General features: G+C 38.3%; 1 protein-coding gene across 2 annotated transcripts; it reads left to right on the top strand.

The window, feature by feature from the left end:
• Positions 1–853: 853 nt before the first annotated feature.
• Positions 854–20,043, top strand: LOC108062990 (protein FAM107B). Of its 2 annotated transcripts, none has more exons than XM_017149900.3 (3): positions 854–1,636; positions 18,737–18,938; positions 19,144–20,043. In XM_017149900.3, exons 2-3 carry the CDS (start codon positions 18,787–18,789, stop codon positions 19,421–19,423), a joined length of 432 nt encoding a protein of 143 aa, XP_017005389.1. In that variant the 5' UTR covers positions 854–1,636; positions 18,737–18,786; the 3' UTR covers positions 19,424–20,043. The 2 variants fall into 2 exon arrangements, with proteins under 2 accessions (XP_017005389.1, XP_017005388.1); XM_017149899.3 differs by lacking the exon at positions 854–1,636 and adding an exon at positions 14,772–14,976.
• The last annotated feature ends 3 nt before the right edge of the window (positions 20,044–20,046 follow it).

Genomic DNA, 20,046 nt, shown 5'->3' with positions numbered 1-20,046 from the left:
CCATTTGTTGTCTGGTCACTTTACAAATTCTGCCAAAGTTATTCAGAAAATTCCCTAAGCTGTTAAATTGTTAAAAATTCAACAAAAAATTTCGGCAATTGAGGGATCTACCATAAATGGTTCCTTCGGAATTTTCAAACAGCTGTACATTATTGAAAAGTTTCACGAAACCTAAAACAAAAAACATTTTCTTTTTTATTATTATTTACTGTTTAAAATTGTTACCAAAGTAATAGGAACTACAAATATGCTTTCTGAATTGATTTTAAAGTAAATAATGCGTACTAGTAATACTGTTGACTGGCTAAAATTTGTGAAAGTTGACTTTGTATGGGACAGCTTATTAACAGCTGACCAAAATTCAACAGTTTAATGAATACCTAGACTATAAAGCTAGCTAATTTTATTTATTTTGCTTAAAAGCTTTTAAATCATCAAGGTTTTTTTTACACTTGAACATGTTTCTTTAGTGTTTTTGGAAATGGCAGAAATTGGAAATTTATGGAGCCTTTATAACCATTGCAATGCATTGTGCAAAGCTAGAACGTAAAATAAAATTTTACAAGGAAAAATCTACAATTTTAAATGGTGAGAAAAATAGCTTTATTTATTTTAGTTGTATTTACAAATGTAAATGAAAACTCTACAATATTAAACTGTTAGTCAAATCTATACATTCCTTTAAAATAAATTCGATAGCTATAAATAGCTAGATATATGGAAAACACAACACTGAGACTCAAAAATACCAAATATACTAAGAATACCAAAAATGCTGCTTCAACATATTTTGTTTCACAACATGTTGCTGGCAACATTGAAGAAAATCTATAAAAGCAACAGCACACAACGCAATCCGTAATTTTTCGAGCGAAAGAAAAAACGAGTAAAACACGGACAAACATCGGAAACCGATTAATCGCGCTAAATAACACGAAATGATATTTGGTTTACTAAAAAGCAAATGTTTATGTGAGGATGAATTAATGTAAACTTATCGTCCGGTCGATAATTTTGTTCTCAAATGACTGGCGGCGGAAATAACGATAGAGTCGCGCAACCACAATAAATCAGGCAGTAAAATCGGAGTCGTAATCTTGGGAAAAAAATCAAAGAGAAAAAGACGCCAGCAGCTTCCTCGGATTGTTTTGTTGTTGTTTTCGGTTCGTTAGTGTGTTTGTGTGTGTCTGATTTTCCAACAAAGTCAAAGTCGTCGAAGCTGCTGCAAAAAAACGTGAAATGCAAATTGTGAAAAAAAATTGCAAAAGATACAAGCAACTAGCAACAACAAAAACTGTAACCGCAATCACACGGCCAGCGCAACAATAACAGAGGCAACAACAAAACGGTTTCGCGTGTGTTGAAAAATTGCATTGCAAATTGCCCAGAAGCAACAACAAAAACAATAACAACACCAAATTGCGCGCCAAAAGCGAAAGAAACAAAAGGATTACACATAAACAAACCGAAAAAGCAGAAGCAGCTGAGCGAAAGAGAGAGATAGCGAAAAATCAAAACATCGTCGAGAGGCAGAAATTCCAGTTTATCCACCTTCACCTCCATCTCCATCGCCACCACCCCCAACCCTCCGACGGGACTTCACCACACTTTTGAGCAGGCTCTTGTGGCATTCGTGGTGAGTTTACATGTCTTTCGGTATTTCGCTTCATCTTTTTTTTCGCATGTTTGTCCTCCGTCCGCTTTGCCGAATGTCCTGCTAAATAAAAAACATTTGGCAAAAGTGCAAAAGTCAAGGCCCCCGTTCAATGGCTCCGCTTTTGATTTGCGCCTCTTTGACCTTTGTGCAAAAGTAACCCGCAAATGTGCACAAAATTTAGCTCAACCATCGAGAGTCCTTGATTTTTGAGGCACAGTGGTTGTCATGGGTCAAAGAATTGCAATCCCTGAAAAATACCAAAATTTATGGTTTATGTTTGATATTAATAACACCATGCAAAAGTTCATAAAAAACATTATTTGATTCACCGAAACTCAAATGCATTTAAAATAATTTATTTATTCATAGAACTTATGAATATCAAAACCCCTTTTTTAAACAACCCCCTTGATTACTATTTGCAATCCCTGGTGAATTGAGCAATTGAAATATATTTTTATCCGTGGTGTAATATGTGATTTGAAATGTGCACAATAAAACAAAGGGTAACACAAAGCTGATTAATGCACTGTGACGAAATGGGGAAAAAACTGGCGATTCGAATAATATGCGCAAATGTCGAATGTAGTCAGGTAGAAAAGAGCCAGATTCCGATTGCCAACAACCCTGAACAAGATTACGTGCCTTCTTTCCTGTCACGGGAATTGGGCAGCATCGAGTTACCTTGAGAATCGAGAACCCAAAACCGATAGTGTGTGGCGAATTCAGGAATGCGATTTGAGCATTTGGACCTGAACCGGGCTCACAAACCGGCTTGATGGCGTAATCCCAAAACCGGATTGGTTACCGTAGATCCTTGTTTTCTAATAATCTTTGTTCTTTAACGCTATAAACCGGATATAACATATTAAGTGACTACTGAACAGAACTCTAGACTCCTGTAACTTAATGATCCGTAACAGGGGTTATTTCACGGTCTTCTATGAATATTTTACAATGAAAAATATTGTTTTTCAAAACATTGTCCTGACGTGTTATATTTATTTTATCCCAATTATACCGAAGGTCATAAGACTTTTTATAAATACGAATACAAATTCCTTTTCAAAACATTCGTGGTCGTTATTTGCTTTGCTTTTTTGCATTGTTTACTTTTGTTTCAAAAAACCAGTTTGGTTTGGTATTTTTAAGAAATGCAAACCAGATTCTTAGCTATCTCGAATCACATTAATATGTATTATCTTTGCATTGTCCAATCATCTTCGGACGTGCTGCCATAAATTCCCAGCCTAATTACCCACCCATTTTCGCACTTATCCCATTATCTTCATTTCACACCACTGTGTCATTGGTGACGAGACCAAAAGACAAAATAACAATGACCGCCTGGGAACGGAAAAAAGCTGATAAGCAAACACTTTATGTCAGTTCGAGACATAAGTAAAGCCAAGCCCGAAAAACCAATAAAGTGGCATACAAAATCGGGGGCAATTACGATTAGAGCCCGGTTTAAGTCCACTGTGCCACGACCTCGCGGCATCTGCGTCTGCGTCTGTCCCGGTAATCAAACGTCTAGACACATTCCGTCCGTCGGCTGCAGCTTCTTTAGGCACCAACAACGACCACCCCTTCCAGCCTGCACTCGGGGCAAGTTCCTAACCACCGACCTCCCTACCAACTGGTAAAAAAGGGATCCCTACCTACAGTAGAACTTCTCATAGTTGAACTTGGGACTGAAGAAAATTGAAATTTTAAAGGTTATTTAAACTAATACCTTTAGATCTAACTTATCATTGCATTCCAGATAGCCACTTTTGTATTAAATACAAAATATAATAATATTTTAAAACACAAATAATAAAAGTCCAATTTTAAAAACGGTATTTCCAAAATTTGAATATAATTTCTAAAGTTATTATTTTCTGAATCAGGATCTCAAAAAGTTTTGCCTCAGTCATTTAGTCATGAGTTATTCATTCGAAATTAAATAAATTCCCAATTTAACTTAGGGAATTTCCCCTGTATCGGGACGTATACAAACAAACAGTAGACACCGAAAACACACTCGTACATAATCCCGTTTTATTGCACGGCTCGTGAGGCTGGAGATAGAAAGAGATGCAGAATAAATAAGAGACATGGAGAGGTCCTTATTTCGTTTTTTCCCATTTTAACTCCCCTGGGAACTGGGACCCGAGAAGTCGGGAACTCGAGAACTCTAGAACCCGGGAATCAAGAACGGCAAACACTCCACTCAACTCGCGCTCAATCATTATGAAAATAGCTCGGAATGCTCGTAAATTACAAAACCATGGTTTTATTTGTCAAAATTTGAAACTTATTTGAACAGGCGCCGAGGAACTTCAGCAGCAGGCAGCGTATTTGGTCGAATCGGGTTTTATTTGTGGGTTTCTCTCGTTCTTTTTCGGTTTTGTTTTGTTCATATCGTTTCGTTGTGTTCGTGATTAGCATGTCCAAGGGTACTGTCTCACTCACTCGCGTGGGGAGAATGGTGAGTGGATCCCAGGCCCTTGTGGACCCCTTTTTCCGTCCCGCTCTCTCATTTCCTCAGTGGCTATACATAAATATACTTATATGTTTAAATTACACATATGTACATGAGTACATATGGGGCTTCATATTTCACTTGATTTTTATCTATGAATTTCTAATTACTGGTTATTTTGTTGTCCTCTTTGCATTATTAACCCTCGTCCTCATCACATGGTTGCCCATTTGGGTTGGGTTAATGATTGATAAATTGTCACTGATGAGCTCAGACACCTAACCAAAACAAAAAATATTAACCGCGATTGCAAGCTATTAATCTTGGCTTGATTGATGGACCATCTAAAGCCCCTGACACATCAAAATTTTCAAATGAAGTGAGCCATTTCGGAGGATTCGCCAGTTTCAGCAGATGTTGAATATTTAAAATCTGCACAGATGCTCTTTAAGAATTTTATAATTCTGCTTATAATACCATTTAACTGATTAAGCTTATTTTATGTACTCACATACATAATAAAATTAAATTCATGGCCATGCACAATGACTGAAAAAAACGAGCTCTATATTTATCGCCATTGTAGCGGATAATTCTTTTTTGCGCTTTACATTTGTTTGCTCAAATTACGATTAGGTCAACTACATAGCATAACATGCATGTAAAAGCCAATTGAAAGCTCATTCCCATTTCTGGTTATTCGCTTCCCATTTGGATTAGATTTGCAAAAAAAAGGCAATACAAAAAAGTAGGCAGCAAGGCCACACAACCAAGCTATCAAAGTCAAAAAGAACGGGGGAATTGGGTTGAACCAGCTATGTAAATACTCTTAATAAAATGTTCTAAAAACACAAATAAACAAATTCCGTTAATATCTAAATCTTTAGTGATTTTAAATTCCATTGTTTCACCCTCAGTGTTATCTGAAAGAAAGAGATAACCTATTTATCTTATCATATTGATAAAGATTAGATGAGCAAAGGTTGTTAGCATGTAGCAAGATCTTTGGCAAAACGAGCGAATCAGTAGATATATCCCCTTAACATATAGGGTAAAATAGGAGCAATCAGGCGCTGTGTGGATGAATGAAAACTTTTTTGACTGTTGGGGGTGGGGCAATAATTGTATGGCGGAGGGTGCAATTAAGGAGGGGCGTCGACGACCATGTGCTTGATACGTAATCATCGCACTTTGTGTTGTTGCTTTGCCAGGCCACAAAAATAGCCATTTGTGTACGTTTTTTCATGTTTTTGTTTTTTTTCGGTTGCCAAGCGACTCCTTATATGGTCATGTTTTGCGTGGAGATTTTTTAATGCGCGTAATTCGCGAGCCTGATAAGCTGGCCGCCCGAAAAGAGCCACAGCTCCTGCAAAAATCTGCAAAGAAAGAGGGGAGCCAGAGATAAGATCAGGTTTTGGACTGATCAAGGCAATCACAGGGAAGCTTGGCTGTATCAAACCGATTTTTGTTGTGATCTAAACAACTCTAGTCACAGGATGTTTTCTATATATAAACTGATTTTTATACCCGTTACTCGTAGACTAAAAGGGTATATTGTATTCGTGCAAAAGTATGTAACAGGGAGAAGGAAGCGTTTCCGACCCTGTAAAGTATATATATTCTTGATCAGGGTCACTAGCCGAGTCGATATAGCCATGTCCGGAAACTATAAAAGCTATTAAAAAAGTATTAGATAGTCGGGACACCAACCCGACTATAGCGTTCTCTCTTGTTTTCTATAAATTTTTTTAACATAACACCCATAATTTTTCTGGCAAAACAACCCATTGGGAGTTTTAAACCTTGAGCCAAGACTTTAATATTCGACTTGGGGAAGTTGGACTGTATGACCAAAAGCGGATGAGCAACTGAAGCGGTCGTAGTCACTGATTATAATTACGATTCCGGCTTATGCAATTCATCATTATGGCCACAATTTGCCCAAGCGATAACCAACAACTACAACAACGAAGGCAGCAAACAACTGCAATTGAATCGCGTTTGGAAATGAAAACCCCCACCATTGAGGAGGGGCAACCCGAACCCGAGTAACTCAAAAATATAAAAAGTGAAAACTTGTTTTCCTTTCTGCCATTATTGTTCGTCCGGCGTTGTTGCTCTTGTTTCTTGTAGTCGTATTGTTTTATTGTATTATGTCTTGGATTTGACTTTGACTTTTCAACCGCGGCAAGCCGTCGACAGTCGAATCGTCTTGTTTTTCCACCATCTTCATCGCATTTTGTGGCCCATAGTTTATGGCGATCTCGTCATCAGTCACAGTCGCAGTCGCAGTGTAAGTCGCAGTCACAGTGTGCCGAATCGCATTGAATATGGAAATTGGTTACACCACCTACAGTGGCTATCTTCAAGGTCGATCTATGGTTACCCTTTGATGATTTTGTGGGTTAGCCAATTAACAATGTTTTTAAGTTGCAAGTTAAATGCTACAGACAGCTTACATCAAATGAACACTTGTTATATTTCAAAATATAGACAACAGTGTTTAAATTTAAATATGTACATTTATTTTAGAATTATTCATTTTCTGCACCCAGCTTTAATGAGTAATCCATGAATAATTCTTATCGTCAACTCGGTTCGGTCGACTAACAGTTAAACTATTCAAGAATATTTGAAAACAAATTGTTCACCCCTTTATAACTAAAAACAAGAGAGAACGCTGTGTCGGGTTGGTGTCCCGACTAATAATCGTAACTCAGCTAAAGGGAGTGCGAGGGAGATAGATATATGTTGACAATTTATAAAGCGTATAACTTTTTAATGAATGGTCCGATTTGAAAAATGTCTTCTACATTTCGATAGGTATAAATATACACAACAAAATTTCATTTATACTTCTCGGAAATCTTTAAAGATGTGGGCGCAGGACGCATTTTAAAATCGTTAGTGGGCGATTGTGGGCGTTAGAGGGGGCGTGGCGCTCGGCTAAAATAAACTTGCGCTGCGTAGGAAGCCAAAGAATATGTGTGGGAAATCTCAATCTTCTAGCTTTTGTAGTTTCTGAGATCTCAGCGTTCATACAGACGGACAGACGGACAGACGGACATGGCTAGATCGACTCGGCTAGTGACCCTGATCAAGAATATATATACTTTATGGGGTCGGAAACGCTTCCTTCTAGATGTTACATACTTTTGCACGAATCTAGTATACCCTTTTACTCTACGAGTAACGGGTATAAATATTTATGTTTAGTAATTTACATTTTGAAATTTCTAGATGCGCTTCCCAATTTAACTAGACAAATTCGTAAATTTTAATTTGTTATGAAAAAAACGGGAAGTGCAATTGCATAACATTTCATTCAAATTTCCATTTGCTCGTTTATGGGAAAATTAAATTATGTAACAGGCGTAATTGACAGTTTACTGCAATTCATCGCACACTGAGCTCTTCTGTGGGGTGATAATTGCATTAACAGCTGTGGATAATTTTCCATGCCCCACTGTTTAGAAGCCACCCCCAATGATTTTCCTTACATTTGTTTGGCTCCCTGCCATTGGCAACCCCGTGACGCATTTTCCCCATCTCCAAAATTGGGGTACATCTTTTATTTTCTTTTGTGCGCGTGTGTGTGTTGATTTTCTACCACCCACAACCCAAAGCCCCCTATTTTTGCAATAACAAAAACAAGCACACGATGTGCAATGACGCGAGGCCCTTTATAGGCAGCGCAAAAGTGGAGAAAATGGGAAAAAGTGCGGAGAAAAGAGCAGAGAGCAGAGGGCAATATATGAACACAACACCCCAAAACACCCACCCACTTGAGAAAGAGATATATCCAAAGGAAGAAAGAGAGAGAGAAAGAGACCTATTCGATTTTCAACTTCGCGCTGCGCATTTTGATGGTTTCCTGTGAACATTTTTGATATTTCAATGTAAGAAACTTGTTGCATGCGGTTCGAAAAAAGAGCAAAATATCAAAAATAAGTAAAAACACCAAAAGAGAGACTTAAAGAGAGAAAAGCAAATGATATGAGAACAAGAAAAAACAGAGAAATAACGATAAGTAATTGTAATTTCTTTGGAATCCCTAAGGGTGACGTCAGCGGCTGGGTTTAATGGGAAATATTTATTACAATATTCCACCATAATTAAAATATTTTCATAATATTCATATTCATTCCATAATATTGGCTGACACATATTATTTTACATCTCCTTTATATTATTACTTTATTTAAGAAACCCTTTTACTTTATTATTTTGGACATTATGATTTTATGATATTTACGTACGTGTATATCATTTAAATATCACACCTTTTATACTTTTAATGATATTATTTTATTACACACGCACAATCTCGGGTTGTTTTGATCTCAATCAAGTCATAAAACTACATTACATCTATAGTTTCCTCAATAAATCTTCTTTGATTAATTTTACTTATGCAAATTTGTTTTACTTTCCTTTGATTGGTTCCATTTGATTTCTTTCGTTTCGCGCAGTTTGTTCCGTTTCCGCAACTGATTGATTTGTTGTTGTCGGGGACTTAATGGAGTTATCAAATAATAAAAAATTTCAATTGAGGATTTTTTACGAGTTCGGCTAGGCAAATGATTTCGCTTGGTCATGGAAGATAAGCGAGTGTAAAAAAAGAGTGAAAGGCTCGGAATGCTTTTTAGCGCTTTTAATTGTTTTAAGCTTTTTTTTTAAGCCGGTTCGTAAGGCACAGATTTTTATTCGTTAAGTGCAACAATTTCTTCAGCGTCTGGTGCTTATATAAAATTATTTAAACTCTTTTTTAAGTCGCTGGAAATGATTATTACTGTCTGCGAGCGCGTGAAATGTTTATGTTTTTTCTGCTTTGATTGGCTAATTTGATGTTTGTTGTTTTGGCCATTGTTGTTACTGGTTTTTCGGCTTGTCAAGGCCATTTTGCTGTAATGCTCATTTACACGCATTATGATTTAAAGTCATATCTTGTTAAGTCGCCGCCGCTGTATGGAAAAATATTTTCCAGGAGGTGGGGTGCCGATTGTGTCGATTGAATATTAACTAATCGCATTTGTGACCCATTTCGATAAACGGCAGCCGAAGTATTAGACTTTAATGACCCTCAAATTATGTCATAAATGCAGCCATAATCGTGTTCATACGAAGATCTGATTTTGGACGGAATACGTAAGGAATGAAATCAGCAGGCATGATACTTAAGTTATTTAAAGAATATTATTCAGAGATTCAGATGGATTTGGATGAGGTATAGATTTATTTATACCGGTGTTGCCAAAGCAAAGAATAATATTTCCTTATACTAAAGTTTAATAGGTAGTTAACAACCGAAATTATTTATTGAACTTAATTAATGATTTTTTCAATAATTAAATTTTCCGTCAATTATTTTTAAAAATATTTTTCTTTTTTTTATTCTTTTGTAATTCAAATGTGGATTATACTTACTAGTTTAAGTCGGCTAACTAGTTTTTATTTTTTCGAAATTTTTATATATTTCGAATAGATCAAGAATGTACAATAAACAAATGTCGAAGTGTTTCGCCAAGAATTTATTTTTTATTTTCTTTATTTAGCATCAATAAAATACACAAATAAACTTTCAACATTCCATTCGCAAAAGGAAGCATAAAATCTAATGGTATTTACACAGAACAGCTAAAAGTTTTACGCCCTAAAGTCATTAAAGTTTTTTACAGTTTTCAACATTTACCATATGGCTATACCCTTTTATGATTTCTTAAATTGCACAGATAACGAGAACTTCTTATCTAAACTGACGTCTGCGTTTAATGCTCGTTCATGGTCAAATATTTGCCTAAATATAATCGCTTTTCTCCCAAAAGAACTTGAGATTATTTAGCCACATCAAAAAGTAACAAATTTCCATAAAGCCTTGAAAACAAAAAGCACTGAAATGAAGAGCAATCATAAAAATGTTTATTAAATTTATTTCATGTGGTTTTCGTTGTTGTCCAAGCTATTATTATTCCGGCTGATAAGCGTTTTGCACCCGCATGGCTATGGGTTCAGAATTTTTAGCTTGATTGGCTCGATGCGGGATTTCGATTACGAAATTCTTTTAATGGACTCGCTCAGCGCCCCCCTTCTTTAGTACCCAGTGATCTTGAGATAGGGGGTATGCTGTTATATAGAAATACAATAACATTCATTATTGTCCTAATTGCAAATGAATCTTTATCAATCCAAAATTCAACATTTTATCATTAAGATTAGAAATCCAAAATATAATGCAGCATAAAATGCTGGTAGTAATTTAGCTATAATTATCTAATAACTTGGGCTATAATATTTATAAGGTTTAAAAACCAACCTAAGATAGTTTTTTGAATAATACTTTTTCTAAGGTGATTTGCATTCGAATCCTTTATAATATTTATTTCTAGTTGTTCGAACTATAAATGTTTCCGACTCGCGGCAAAAGCAAATTTTCTGTTTATTGTTCAAAAAATTCTGACTGTGGTGTGGGGTCGGTCGAATTGTGTGTGTTATTGTTTATGCGGAATGTTGAATTTGGAATGCCACATGTGTGGGGCTGCTGAGTTGATCTTGCTTTTGTTTATAGAGCAAATCGTTGTTTAGATTTAGAAATGCATTTAATGCCTGGGTTCCAATTTCTCGGAATTGTTAGCGGGTTGGGGCCAGAATGAGTTCCAAGGAAAGGTCAGTTTTCAGCGAGTTTGTCAGGGAGTTTTTCCACAAAGCTCCCCTGATTCCCGGTAACCATTTTGAGTCCCGTTGCCAGGTTTTATTTTTCGAGGCTTTCCCATTGCGCAATGCCAACTGTTTTCGGTTTGTGGACTTTGACTGGGCTCTGACCGGTTTCTTTTATTTTTTATTTATGTCCACTTGTCAAGCCGCTTAGCCAAAAATACAAAAAAAAGAGAAACAAAATGCAAGAAATTAAACTGAAAATTGTTATTAAAAGCGCGTGCAAGACGACAAACGATGTCGACGCGGAAAATTAGTGGCTGCGAGTGAATGAATGACTGAATGAGTGACTGATGCGGACACTTTTGTGAGGGGCGGCCAGGTGGAGGGGGCGGGGCAGGTGAAAGCCGGTAAGCCACTTTGCAGCTGGGGAATGACTGACTTACATTGCCGAATGCCTTCGGCCACTTGGACGACTTCCTGTGGTTGCATCTCCCACTGGGTGATTGACCACAAAAACAGTAGGCGATGGCGATGGGGGGCGTGCCAGATTAGCTAATTTCATGACTCACCTGCCGGATAATTAGCGATGGGCGTGGGTCTCAAACGGCCGACTAAACGTGGCCAATAAATTCTGACACGCCATTAAAATTAAAGGAAAAAGAAATAGGTTTAACAAATGTAGGGGAAATAGGGGTTTGTGGAAACGGGAACTTCAAAAGAAATGGGGGTGGTGTCGGTTAGTTAATAGAAATAGCCTTGCGTGCTGTTTGTTGGTAGACAAACACAAGTCAATGTGCCAAACACAAATAAATAGTAAATATACAATTTCTATGACTAACACGCGCCTTTAACGAGCCGAAAGCTATGGGGTTTGTTTTGCTGAGCAAGTACCCACTAATTACGTTTCATGAAGGTTCCAAAGTGGGATGGATTACAAAAGGCACGTCAGGATTATGGTAAAGTATTAAAACAAATGTAATAAAAATAAATACGAGTATGTCTACTTAAATAAAAATAAATCCTAGGATGATCTAGATATGGTATATTAATCAGGATTCATTTATATATATAAATATTTTATAAATATATATAGAGTATCTAAAACCTGCATATTTCTGATTTCAATGAGGTCATATAAGTTCTTTAAGCCAATAGCTACAAAAACATGGTCCTTTAAGTTTCTACCAACTAAGTCTGGACACAAAAGAAAATTGTAAATTTGAGCAAAAACTTTCCATACTTCGGTTAGCGATAAACCGTTATAGCTCGACTATTCTTCAACCCATTTAAAAGTGATTTAAATCCAGTTGAGGGGCATAAGAACTTTTAGCAAAAAATCCTCATCATACACAAATTTGCTTTTAGCCAAAACACAAGTTGGCTGGTTTATTTATTGAACTGTTTTGGCCTGTTTCTATTTCTGTTATTCCTGGCCTGGTTGTCTAAATATTTACAGCAGGCAAACACACTCACTTTGTGGTAAACAAATAGATAGAACCAACCCCAATTTTTTCGTTGTGCCCAACACGAAGTATGAAAAACTCCTGTTGAAATTACCGAGGCAACCTCTTAACCCCTGACTACACGCACAGCTGATTAGTCCACAACCATCTATGGAAAGACAAACGACGAGCCCCCCTGGTAGAAATACAATACCCAAAGCTTTAATGGCTATGGGCGAATATTTATGCATCAGGGTGCTAAGGGGAATTAGGGGGAGGCTTGGGTGGCTTTTTGTTAGAGACTTGTGATTGTTGGTTTGCTGACATTTGCTGCCATTTCTGCTATCCTGTTGAAAAATCAGGGAAATCTATTTATTGATGTTTTTCGCACAGACCCCAGGCGGGAGCGAGGGAGATAGAACGAGGGTTCCCCAAGGGTCGATGAATATATGACATCACAGAAGGAGAAGGTGTGCAGAGCTAGAAAGAGAGACAAAATGCCGAGCTTGTTGGGTTGACAAAAGCTCCTAAGACAACAAAAAGCTTCAAGCACCTGAAGAAATTTTAAGAAAAAGTTAAAAAGTCTTTAAAAAATAGGGTAAATATTTAAAATATGCACATCCAAAAGAGGATAATGTACTATGTATAACCTATAAAGAAAAGTATATTTTATTATACCTCTTATTTTAGGTTGCTACCAAAAGAAATTTCTTTAAAATTATTTGTAACTTCTTTTGAGGAATACAAAATGGATCTAAGCACAATCGTTGAATACTTTTCTCGCTGTGCAGGCAGCTTTCACCAGCTAGTTCCCACTCCTGCATGGTGCTCTCGCTCGCACTGTCGCTGTCTCTGTCCTATCCTGTTGCTGACGTCATAGCTCCTGTTTGGCGACTCCTGTTGCTCCTGTCGGCCATCCAGCTTGCGGCTTTTGCTGCTCGCCGGTTGATTTGAGGCGGAGTATTTGAGTTAGAGTTGCTCAATGGCGGGCTCCCGGTTCCGCCCCTTTGGCCCCATCACCTCCCCACCCATTCAACAACCCGACCACCAAAGAAACATGCTCCCCTTTTTGTGCGACTGGAGAAATACTGGAGTGGCTGCAACTTCCCCTGCCGAAGGTCCCTTTTTTTATTTTTCCTGGATTGTCTGCCGTCCAAGAAGTTGGTCCATGTCTTAGACTTCCATCTTGCGAAGGGGTCGGAAAATGCGGCAAAAGGGTCTACGGGGCCGCAGCATTGTTTGTGTTGTGTGTGGAGCGGCCATTTTCTCCATGGAGCCAATTAGCACCAGGCGGCCAGGAAACGGAAGCTGGAAAACGCTCGCCTTTGGCTGTCGATTTTCCATTTTCTTCCCCAGGAGGAGGCTGCCGATGCTCCTACAAAGTCCCCGAGAGATGGATATACAGAAAGAGAAAGAGAACGAGAGAGTGAAGCTTCCGGAAAGCTTCAGTCAGTAGGAGGCCGAACCCAGCCCCTTGCCCACCCACTTCATCCTCCCTTTTCGGGGCTTTGTTATCCTGCACACGTGTGTCCTTTATGCAGACGGGCGGTAGCGTCGGGTCAAGGCTGCCGCCCCCAGCTGCCAGTGCCAAATGCCACATCCAACATGCAACATCCTTGTGTCAGCTGACATAATGCGCTAAAAATGAGGGTATCATAAATCAGAGCTCGGCTTTGCAGTCAATTGTATTTGTGTTCCTGACTTTAAGTTTTTAAAGATTGTATTAATTTTTACACGTTTGTTAACTATTTTAACAGTATTGGTTCTATAGTTTTTTTGGAAACTTAAAAAAATATTAAAAAATAAATTTAATAACTAAAAGAATACATTATAAAAAAAAGGTTGGAAGTTCACTTTTGAGAGCTTCAAAAATTAAACAGAGCATTTAAAATTTCGACTAGGTCAGTACTATTTAGTTTCAGTTTCATGATATAGGGGCTCATACGAGCTGTGTGATGGCATTCGGGGGTTTGGGGTTTTTGATTGAGAACAAAGAGCTTTCACTTTTTGAAGGATTTAATCCGTTTTGGCTTTAGTTCACCGCTGGCTACGTTTCGTTCTAAGTATTCCGTTCTGTTCGTGGCTGAAATGCATATCTGGGTCAGCTGTTGTTTGGTCGTTGGTTCGGCTTGCATAAGCCAGTCCGGCGGCATAAGAAAAACCCCATTTCAGCCCCAACCCCAAACACAACCCCGTTTTCCAACCCTGCCGTGTTTGGTTAGCTGCTGCAAATGAGGAAGCCTAAAATAGCGAGCCAAACGCGTTACGTGTTGGCGTCGCACTGCACAAAGTTGCAGCAGCAGCAACGGCAGCAACATCAGCAGCAGCAGCAGCAGCAGCAATCGATTGCAGGGGTCCGGTTACCAGCATTTTCCTTCTCGGCTCGCAGTTTTTAGCCGTTTGTTGCGTTGATAAGAACGTCGAGGAAAGCGAAAGTGACTGTGCTAGTAAGATGTGAGCCACAATTAACCACCAACTGCAGCATTTCTACCACCAGCAACACCTCAGCTGCTTAAAAAAAAATCCAAACGCAGCAACACTCGATTGTTTTGCTCAGAAAAATGATTAAATCACAAAATAAAAAAAATTTCAAGTGTGCCGTTTAATACAAAAAAATAAATATATAAAACTCCTAACAAAAACTTAAAGTTCACATTAGTATAGCCCTTTCATAAGCCTAAAAAGCATAACCAAAATGCAGCGACCCTCGTCGAATATCTCCAGTAACATCATGAACCGCATGTCCATCTTTGAAAGTGAGTCAAGACGATGAGTCTGCCGCGTGAATAATTCATTCGCTTATATATTCACACATTCGTTCATTTATTCATCACTCTATTCAAGCCATTCTTATAGGCAGACAAAAGGGGTACACACTTCTCAGAGTGAGTGAAATCGTGGCTATTTCTTTTTGTTTTGGTTTTCCACCGACATGGCTTTCGGCGATGGTGTAAAATGATTAAGTACTGCCACTGAACACGGGTAAAAGTGTAGAAAATTCGGAAAAGACATGCCATCACACATGGCTGATAAGGTTGAAAGAAGCTCAAAGGTCTGGGGTTTAAATTAGTTGAAATACATTTTGTTGGAAATGTTTTTAAAAATGCAAAGACATTTTTAACTCTAAAAGGATTTAAAGTGAAAGCTTTAAGGGGCTTTAAATTTTTTCTTTATTATGGTAAAATAATTAGACAGTTATAACCATATTTTCGGTGCAATTTCAATTTGGAATCATATGAATTGGGATACAGAAAATTGCCTTTACTCTTTGCGACACATATCGCACGATCTGAGCTAGTTAACCCTCCATGACAATGGTTTGCCTTAACTGTGCTGTCATGGCTAGTTGGTCCCTTAACCCGGTTAAATAAATAGACTGTCTTCTCAGACAACTTTCGTTTGAAGACCGCTCTTGATAATAATTCAGAGCCCTATGCCATATCATAAATTGTGTACACAATGCACTCCAGTGTTGTCTTGATTTATGTACATATGTGGCTTAGAGTGGGTCGCCTCCGGTCATTCGGTGAAAACAAATTGCATATAATTAGCCTGGGTGGAGTGGTCGTCTGTCCACGGGGTTGGGTCTTCGACTGGGTCCCGGTCCCTTATGGAGACTCCGCCGTTTATTTCATTTGCGTTAATTTCACACCCAAACCCCACAGCACATGTGCAACTTATTAACCCACATGGAAGCGAGTTGCGCACAATTTTCTAACCGAGTGTGGGCCGTGAAGGGGTTAAGGAGGGGGTCTGGCGAGTCGAACCACTCGATTGCGCAAGTGAAAACTTGTTGTACGACGATGGACATCGTAAGTGAAGTGAAGCCCCGTCTGGAACTGATTGAAATACCCTCGCAACTTTGGGTATTCTAATTTAGAAGGAAAGTGGATAATATAGATTTTTCACTTTTTAGATTTACACGGCCCTTTTCTAGTGATTAAAAATCCCCACACAATTTCTAAGGGATCGCCGAATATTTTATTATCTTTATATTATTTGAATAATTATGTTTAGGTTTTGTTAGTTATTTTTCCAAAAATAACTTAACACAAGTGCATGTACCAATTTGTACTTTATCCTTGCAAAGGGTATTAAAAAACATCTACACAAATTAAATTCTCCCTCCATGAATTTCCCATTCCCTTTCTTGGCTGCATTGGGTCAATCCAAGCGAAACTATCAGAATAACACAGACCAGACAGCGCTGCAAATGTAAATGCAAATTACGAGTTCAGAGTCGGCGAATGCAAATTTTTATTTGAAATCAAAGAAAAATCAATCAAAACGGATTTGTATGCGATTTCCGATTGGGCCACATATGGGACATCTTGATTAGCATAATGCAGTCGCTGATAAAGCTGGTTTTGTCATATTTTGCCCGAGGGCTTCGGAATGTTAGAGGTTGAACACTGAAGACCGGCGTTTTCATGGCCATTAGAGTCGGACAACAAGAGATTTGGTGTTTTGTTGTACAAATCTTGAATGTTTTTCCATTGAATCAACCATAATTTAGTTGGATTGTCTGAAATGCCACTGATGAAATTGATTGATTGATTGTCGAACGCGAACTTTGAGCGGAGATGGCAATTAAGGTTGGTTAACCCTCTCGAAGAAATGTTGAGACTCGTGTGAACTAGTTTGCCAATTTATATTATGTGGTTCGAATGACTTGTAAATAAAGTTAATGGTTCAATAAAAGTGAAAACAATTAAATAACCCCTTAAGTGATTTCCACTCTCTGCGATTTGGAATTTTATATATACTTTTTATACCCGTTACTCGTAGAGTAAAAGGGTATACTAGATTCGTGCAAAAGTATGTAACAGCTAGAAGGAAGCGTTTCCGACCCCATAAAGTATATATATTCTTGATCAGGGTCACTAGCCGAGTCGATCTAGCCATGTCCGTCTGTCCGTCTGTCCGTCTGTCCGTCTGTCCGTCTGTCTGTCTGTCTGTCTGTCCGTCTGTATGAACGCTGAGATCTCAGAAACTACAAAAGCTAGAAGGTTGAGATTTCCCACACATATTCTTTGGCTTTCTACGCAGCGCAAGTTTATTTTAGCCGAGCGCCACGCCCCCTCTAACGCCCACAATCGCCCACTAACGATTTTAAAATGGGTCCTGCGATCACATCTTTAAAGATTTCCGAGAAGTATAAATGCAATTTTGTTGTGTATATTTATACCTATCGAAATGTAGAAGACATTTTTCAAATCGGACAATTCATTAAAAAGTTATACGCAATCAAAAATTATATATCTATCTCCCTCGCACTCCCTTTAGCTGAGTTACGATTATTAGTCGGGACACCAACCCGACACAGCGTTCGCACTCCCTTTAGCTGAGTGACGGGTATTAGATAGTCGGGACAACAACCCGACTATAGCGTTCTCTCTTGTTATTTGTTAAGTTTAGCTTAAAAACGATGGTCCACTTTTTGTTACTTCAGTTTCAATTGTTTGGATTACAATCTAACAATGCTACATATGTTTAATTATTGTAAATTTGGCCTAAGCTCAAACTTATTAAGATGCTCCCATTTTCATTTCCTAAATTATCCCTGATTTATACAAATTTAATCCCATATAAATTGTGACTTTTTGGCACAGTTCCCTGGTGCACCAGTCAGCAAATTCTGCTAAAAATTGTACCCACTGAACTCATTGCGATTTTCATCTCCGCTGCGAAGCCATTTCAGCCATGTCATTGCCCCTTCAGCGCTATTTCTTTTTTATTTATTTTCACTCTGTCCCTTATCATCGGCTATTAATCTAGTTTAGGTTTTGGGCTTCGAGCTACTAACTAGTTCGCCGCGATGTGGGTTAATATGATGGGTGAACAAAAGAAGTTCATCGCTGGTGACGGTTCAGTGAGAAATTTACAAAAAGAACAGCAGAACCAGAACGAGGAGAATATAGTCGGAAAGAACTTTACCGCTGACTTGAATCGAGTTTCTGTTCCTCTGCCTCTCATAATTTTTTTTTACGGTTTTACAGCTGTTGTTGTATGCTGTTCTTTTTTTGTAATAACAAATTGACAATGACATGAATGGGGAGAAATATTTAACCTTAATAAACGACCAAGACAACGAAGCTTTAGACGTCTTTTGTTTGGTTTTCTTGGGTTCTCGAGCGGTTGTTGTGTGCATTGTTGGGTGGTTAAGGCCCGAACTGATTTGTGAGGGGAAGGCCAAGTGCCAATTAAACTTTGGCACAGTCAAACATGGGGACATCGTCCAGAGGTACACTGAACAAATTAATTATTTGATCAGATTTGTAAAAAGTTGAAGAGATCAAATAAAAAAGATCATATGAACTGGAAGAAAAGTTGGAAGTTATTCTGTAATTACTCGGATCTGTGACAACAGGTTGTTTTTAACAAAACATTTTTATTGTCATGGGAAATTCATTTTTCATAATCAACTAGCTAGAAATTTTTTCCCCTGTAGTCGCCGAGTGGGAAAGAATGCGAATCCATTCACTAATCGTTAAATTCTCTGCATCTATCTTTCAGATACCGACTTCAGGCACAGTCTGGCGGAGGCTGAGAACGCGGCCGGAACGATGATGTCCATGACCAGCTCCCCGCCGGCCACGCCCACTGGCGTCCAGACGGACTCCGATGGGCTGATCCTGCCCAAGAAGCTCATCAATCCCTGCATGGAGAACATTGATCGCAAGGAACTGCATCGGGAGCTCAAGTTCAATGCCAGAGTGTGAGTTGTAGTTGTGTTAATATGTAAATAATTCGCTCAATTGTCAAGGACATTCAGGATAGTTAACTTATCCAATAAAAATTTATAATTTTTAAAGATGGGGGGTTTTAAAATCAGTTCTAAACAGATACAAAGAAACAGTTTAGCGAATTATTGTAAGTATTCTTCAAAAAATAAATGTTTTAATAATTAAATTCTTGTGTAGTGGAAAAAGCGTGCTGAACCAGAAATCGGAACTGCAACGTGCCTACGACAAGCAGAAGGAACGGCATGCCGCTGCCGAGCAGCATTCGCCGGATGCGGAAATCGTCGGCGGGATTCCCGGACTGAAAGGGGAACTCGGACGCGTGATCATGGAGCGGGCGCAGAAGCACGAGGCGGCGGCCCAGAAACAGGATCAGGAGGACGCCGAGGAGCGGCAGTACGTGAATCCCGAGTATCTGAACATGAGGGCCAAGCTGCGCACGGCGCCCGCAAACAATTAAGGAGCAGCCCACTCGGATATCCCTCATCCTGTAATCCTCAGCTTGATTAATGTTTAGTTTTAGTAACAGACGTAACCAAATTATGTGTAAGGAAACCATGTGTTTTATGTGTTAACTTTGTGAGCGGTTTTCATTTTGATATTATGCAAAACTAGTTGGTTATTATAATTAAAGTTTACTCCTAGACTAAGCCATTTACTTGTTTAGTTTGTTAGTCCTAATCAGTAATCTAAGTTATTGTTTTCTTGCGCCAATTTCGTTCTGTTGAACCATGTGTATAAAGTTTTAGTTTCTAAATGGACCCCTTTCTTCCAAATCAAACAACAAAATTGAATATAATGTATCTAGTGTAGAGTTATGTATATGTATATCTATTAATTAGTGAGACCGAAAATGCTGTAAACAGGGCAATGTGTTAGAAAGTAAGACAGAGAGACAGACAGAACTGGGGCGAAAGATATTTGATCTACATATATTGAACAACTATTTTATGTCAAGCAAAGAAATTTAAACAGATTACAGAACTATATACAACATATATCTATATACAAATTTAGTTTCTGGAATTAATAAATTTTATTGTAGACAAAAAGTTATAAAAACAAATTTCAATGTATAAACAT

This window comes from Drosophila takahashii, chromosome 2L (assembly GCF_030179915.1).
Source record: "Drosophila takahashii strain IR98-3 E-12201 chromosome 2L, DtakHiC1v2, whole genome shotgun sequence".
In the NCBI taxonomy this organism is placed as follows: domain Eukaryota; kingdom Metazoa; phylum Arthropoda; class Insecta; order Diptera; family Drosophilidae; genus Drosophila; species Drosophila takahashii.
Note: the sequence above shows the minus strand (reverse complement) of the source record. Positions and strands in the feature narration are given on the sequence as shown.

Bases quoted from the DNA above. Each gene is read 5' to 3' on its own strand.
- LOC108062990 (XM_017149899.3), top strand. From the start codon at position 14,916: ATGCAGCGACCCTCGTCGAATATCTCCAGTAACATCATGAACCGCATG. The intron at 14,977-18,736 runs GTGAGTCAAGAC...TCTATCTTTCAG, and splicing joins CCGCATGTCCATCTTTGAAA to ATACCGACTTCAGGCACAGT. The intron at 18,939-19,143 runs GTGAGTTGTAGT...ATTCTTGTGTAG, and splicing joins CTCAAGTTCAATGCCAGAGT to TGGAAAAAGCGTGCTGAACC.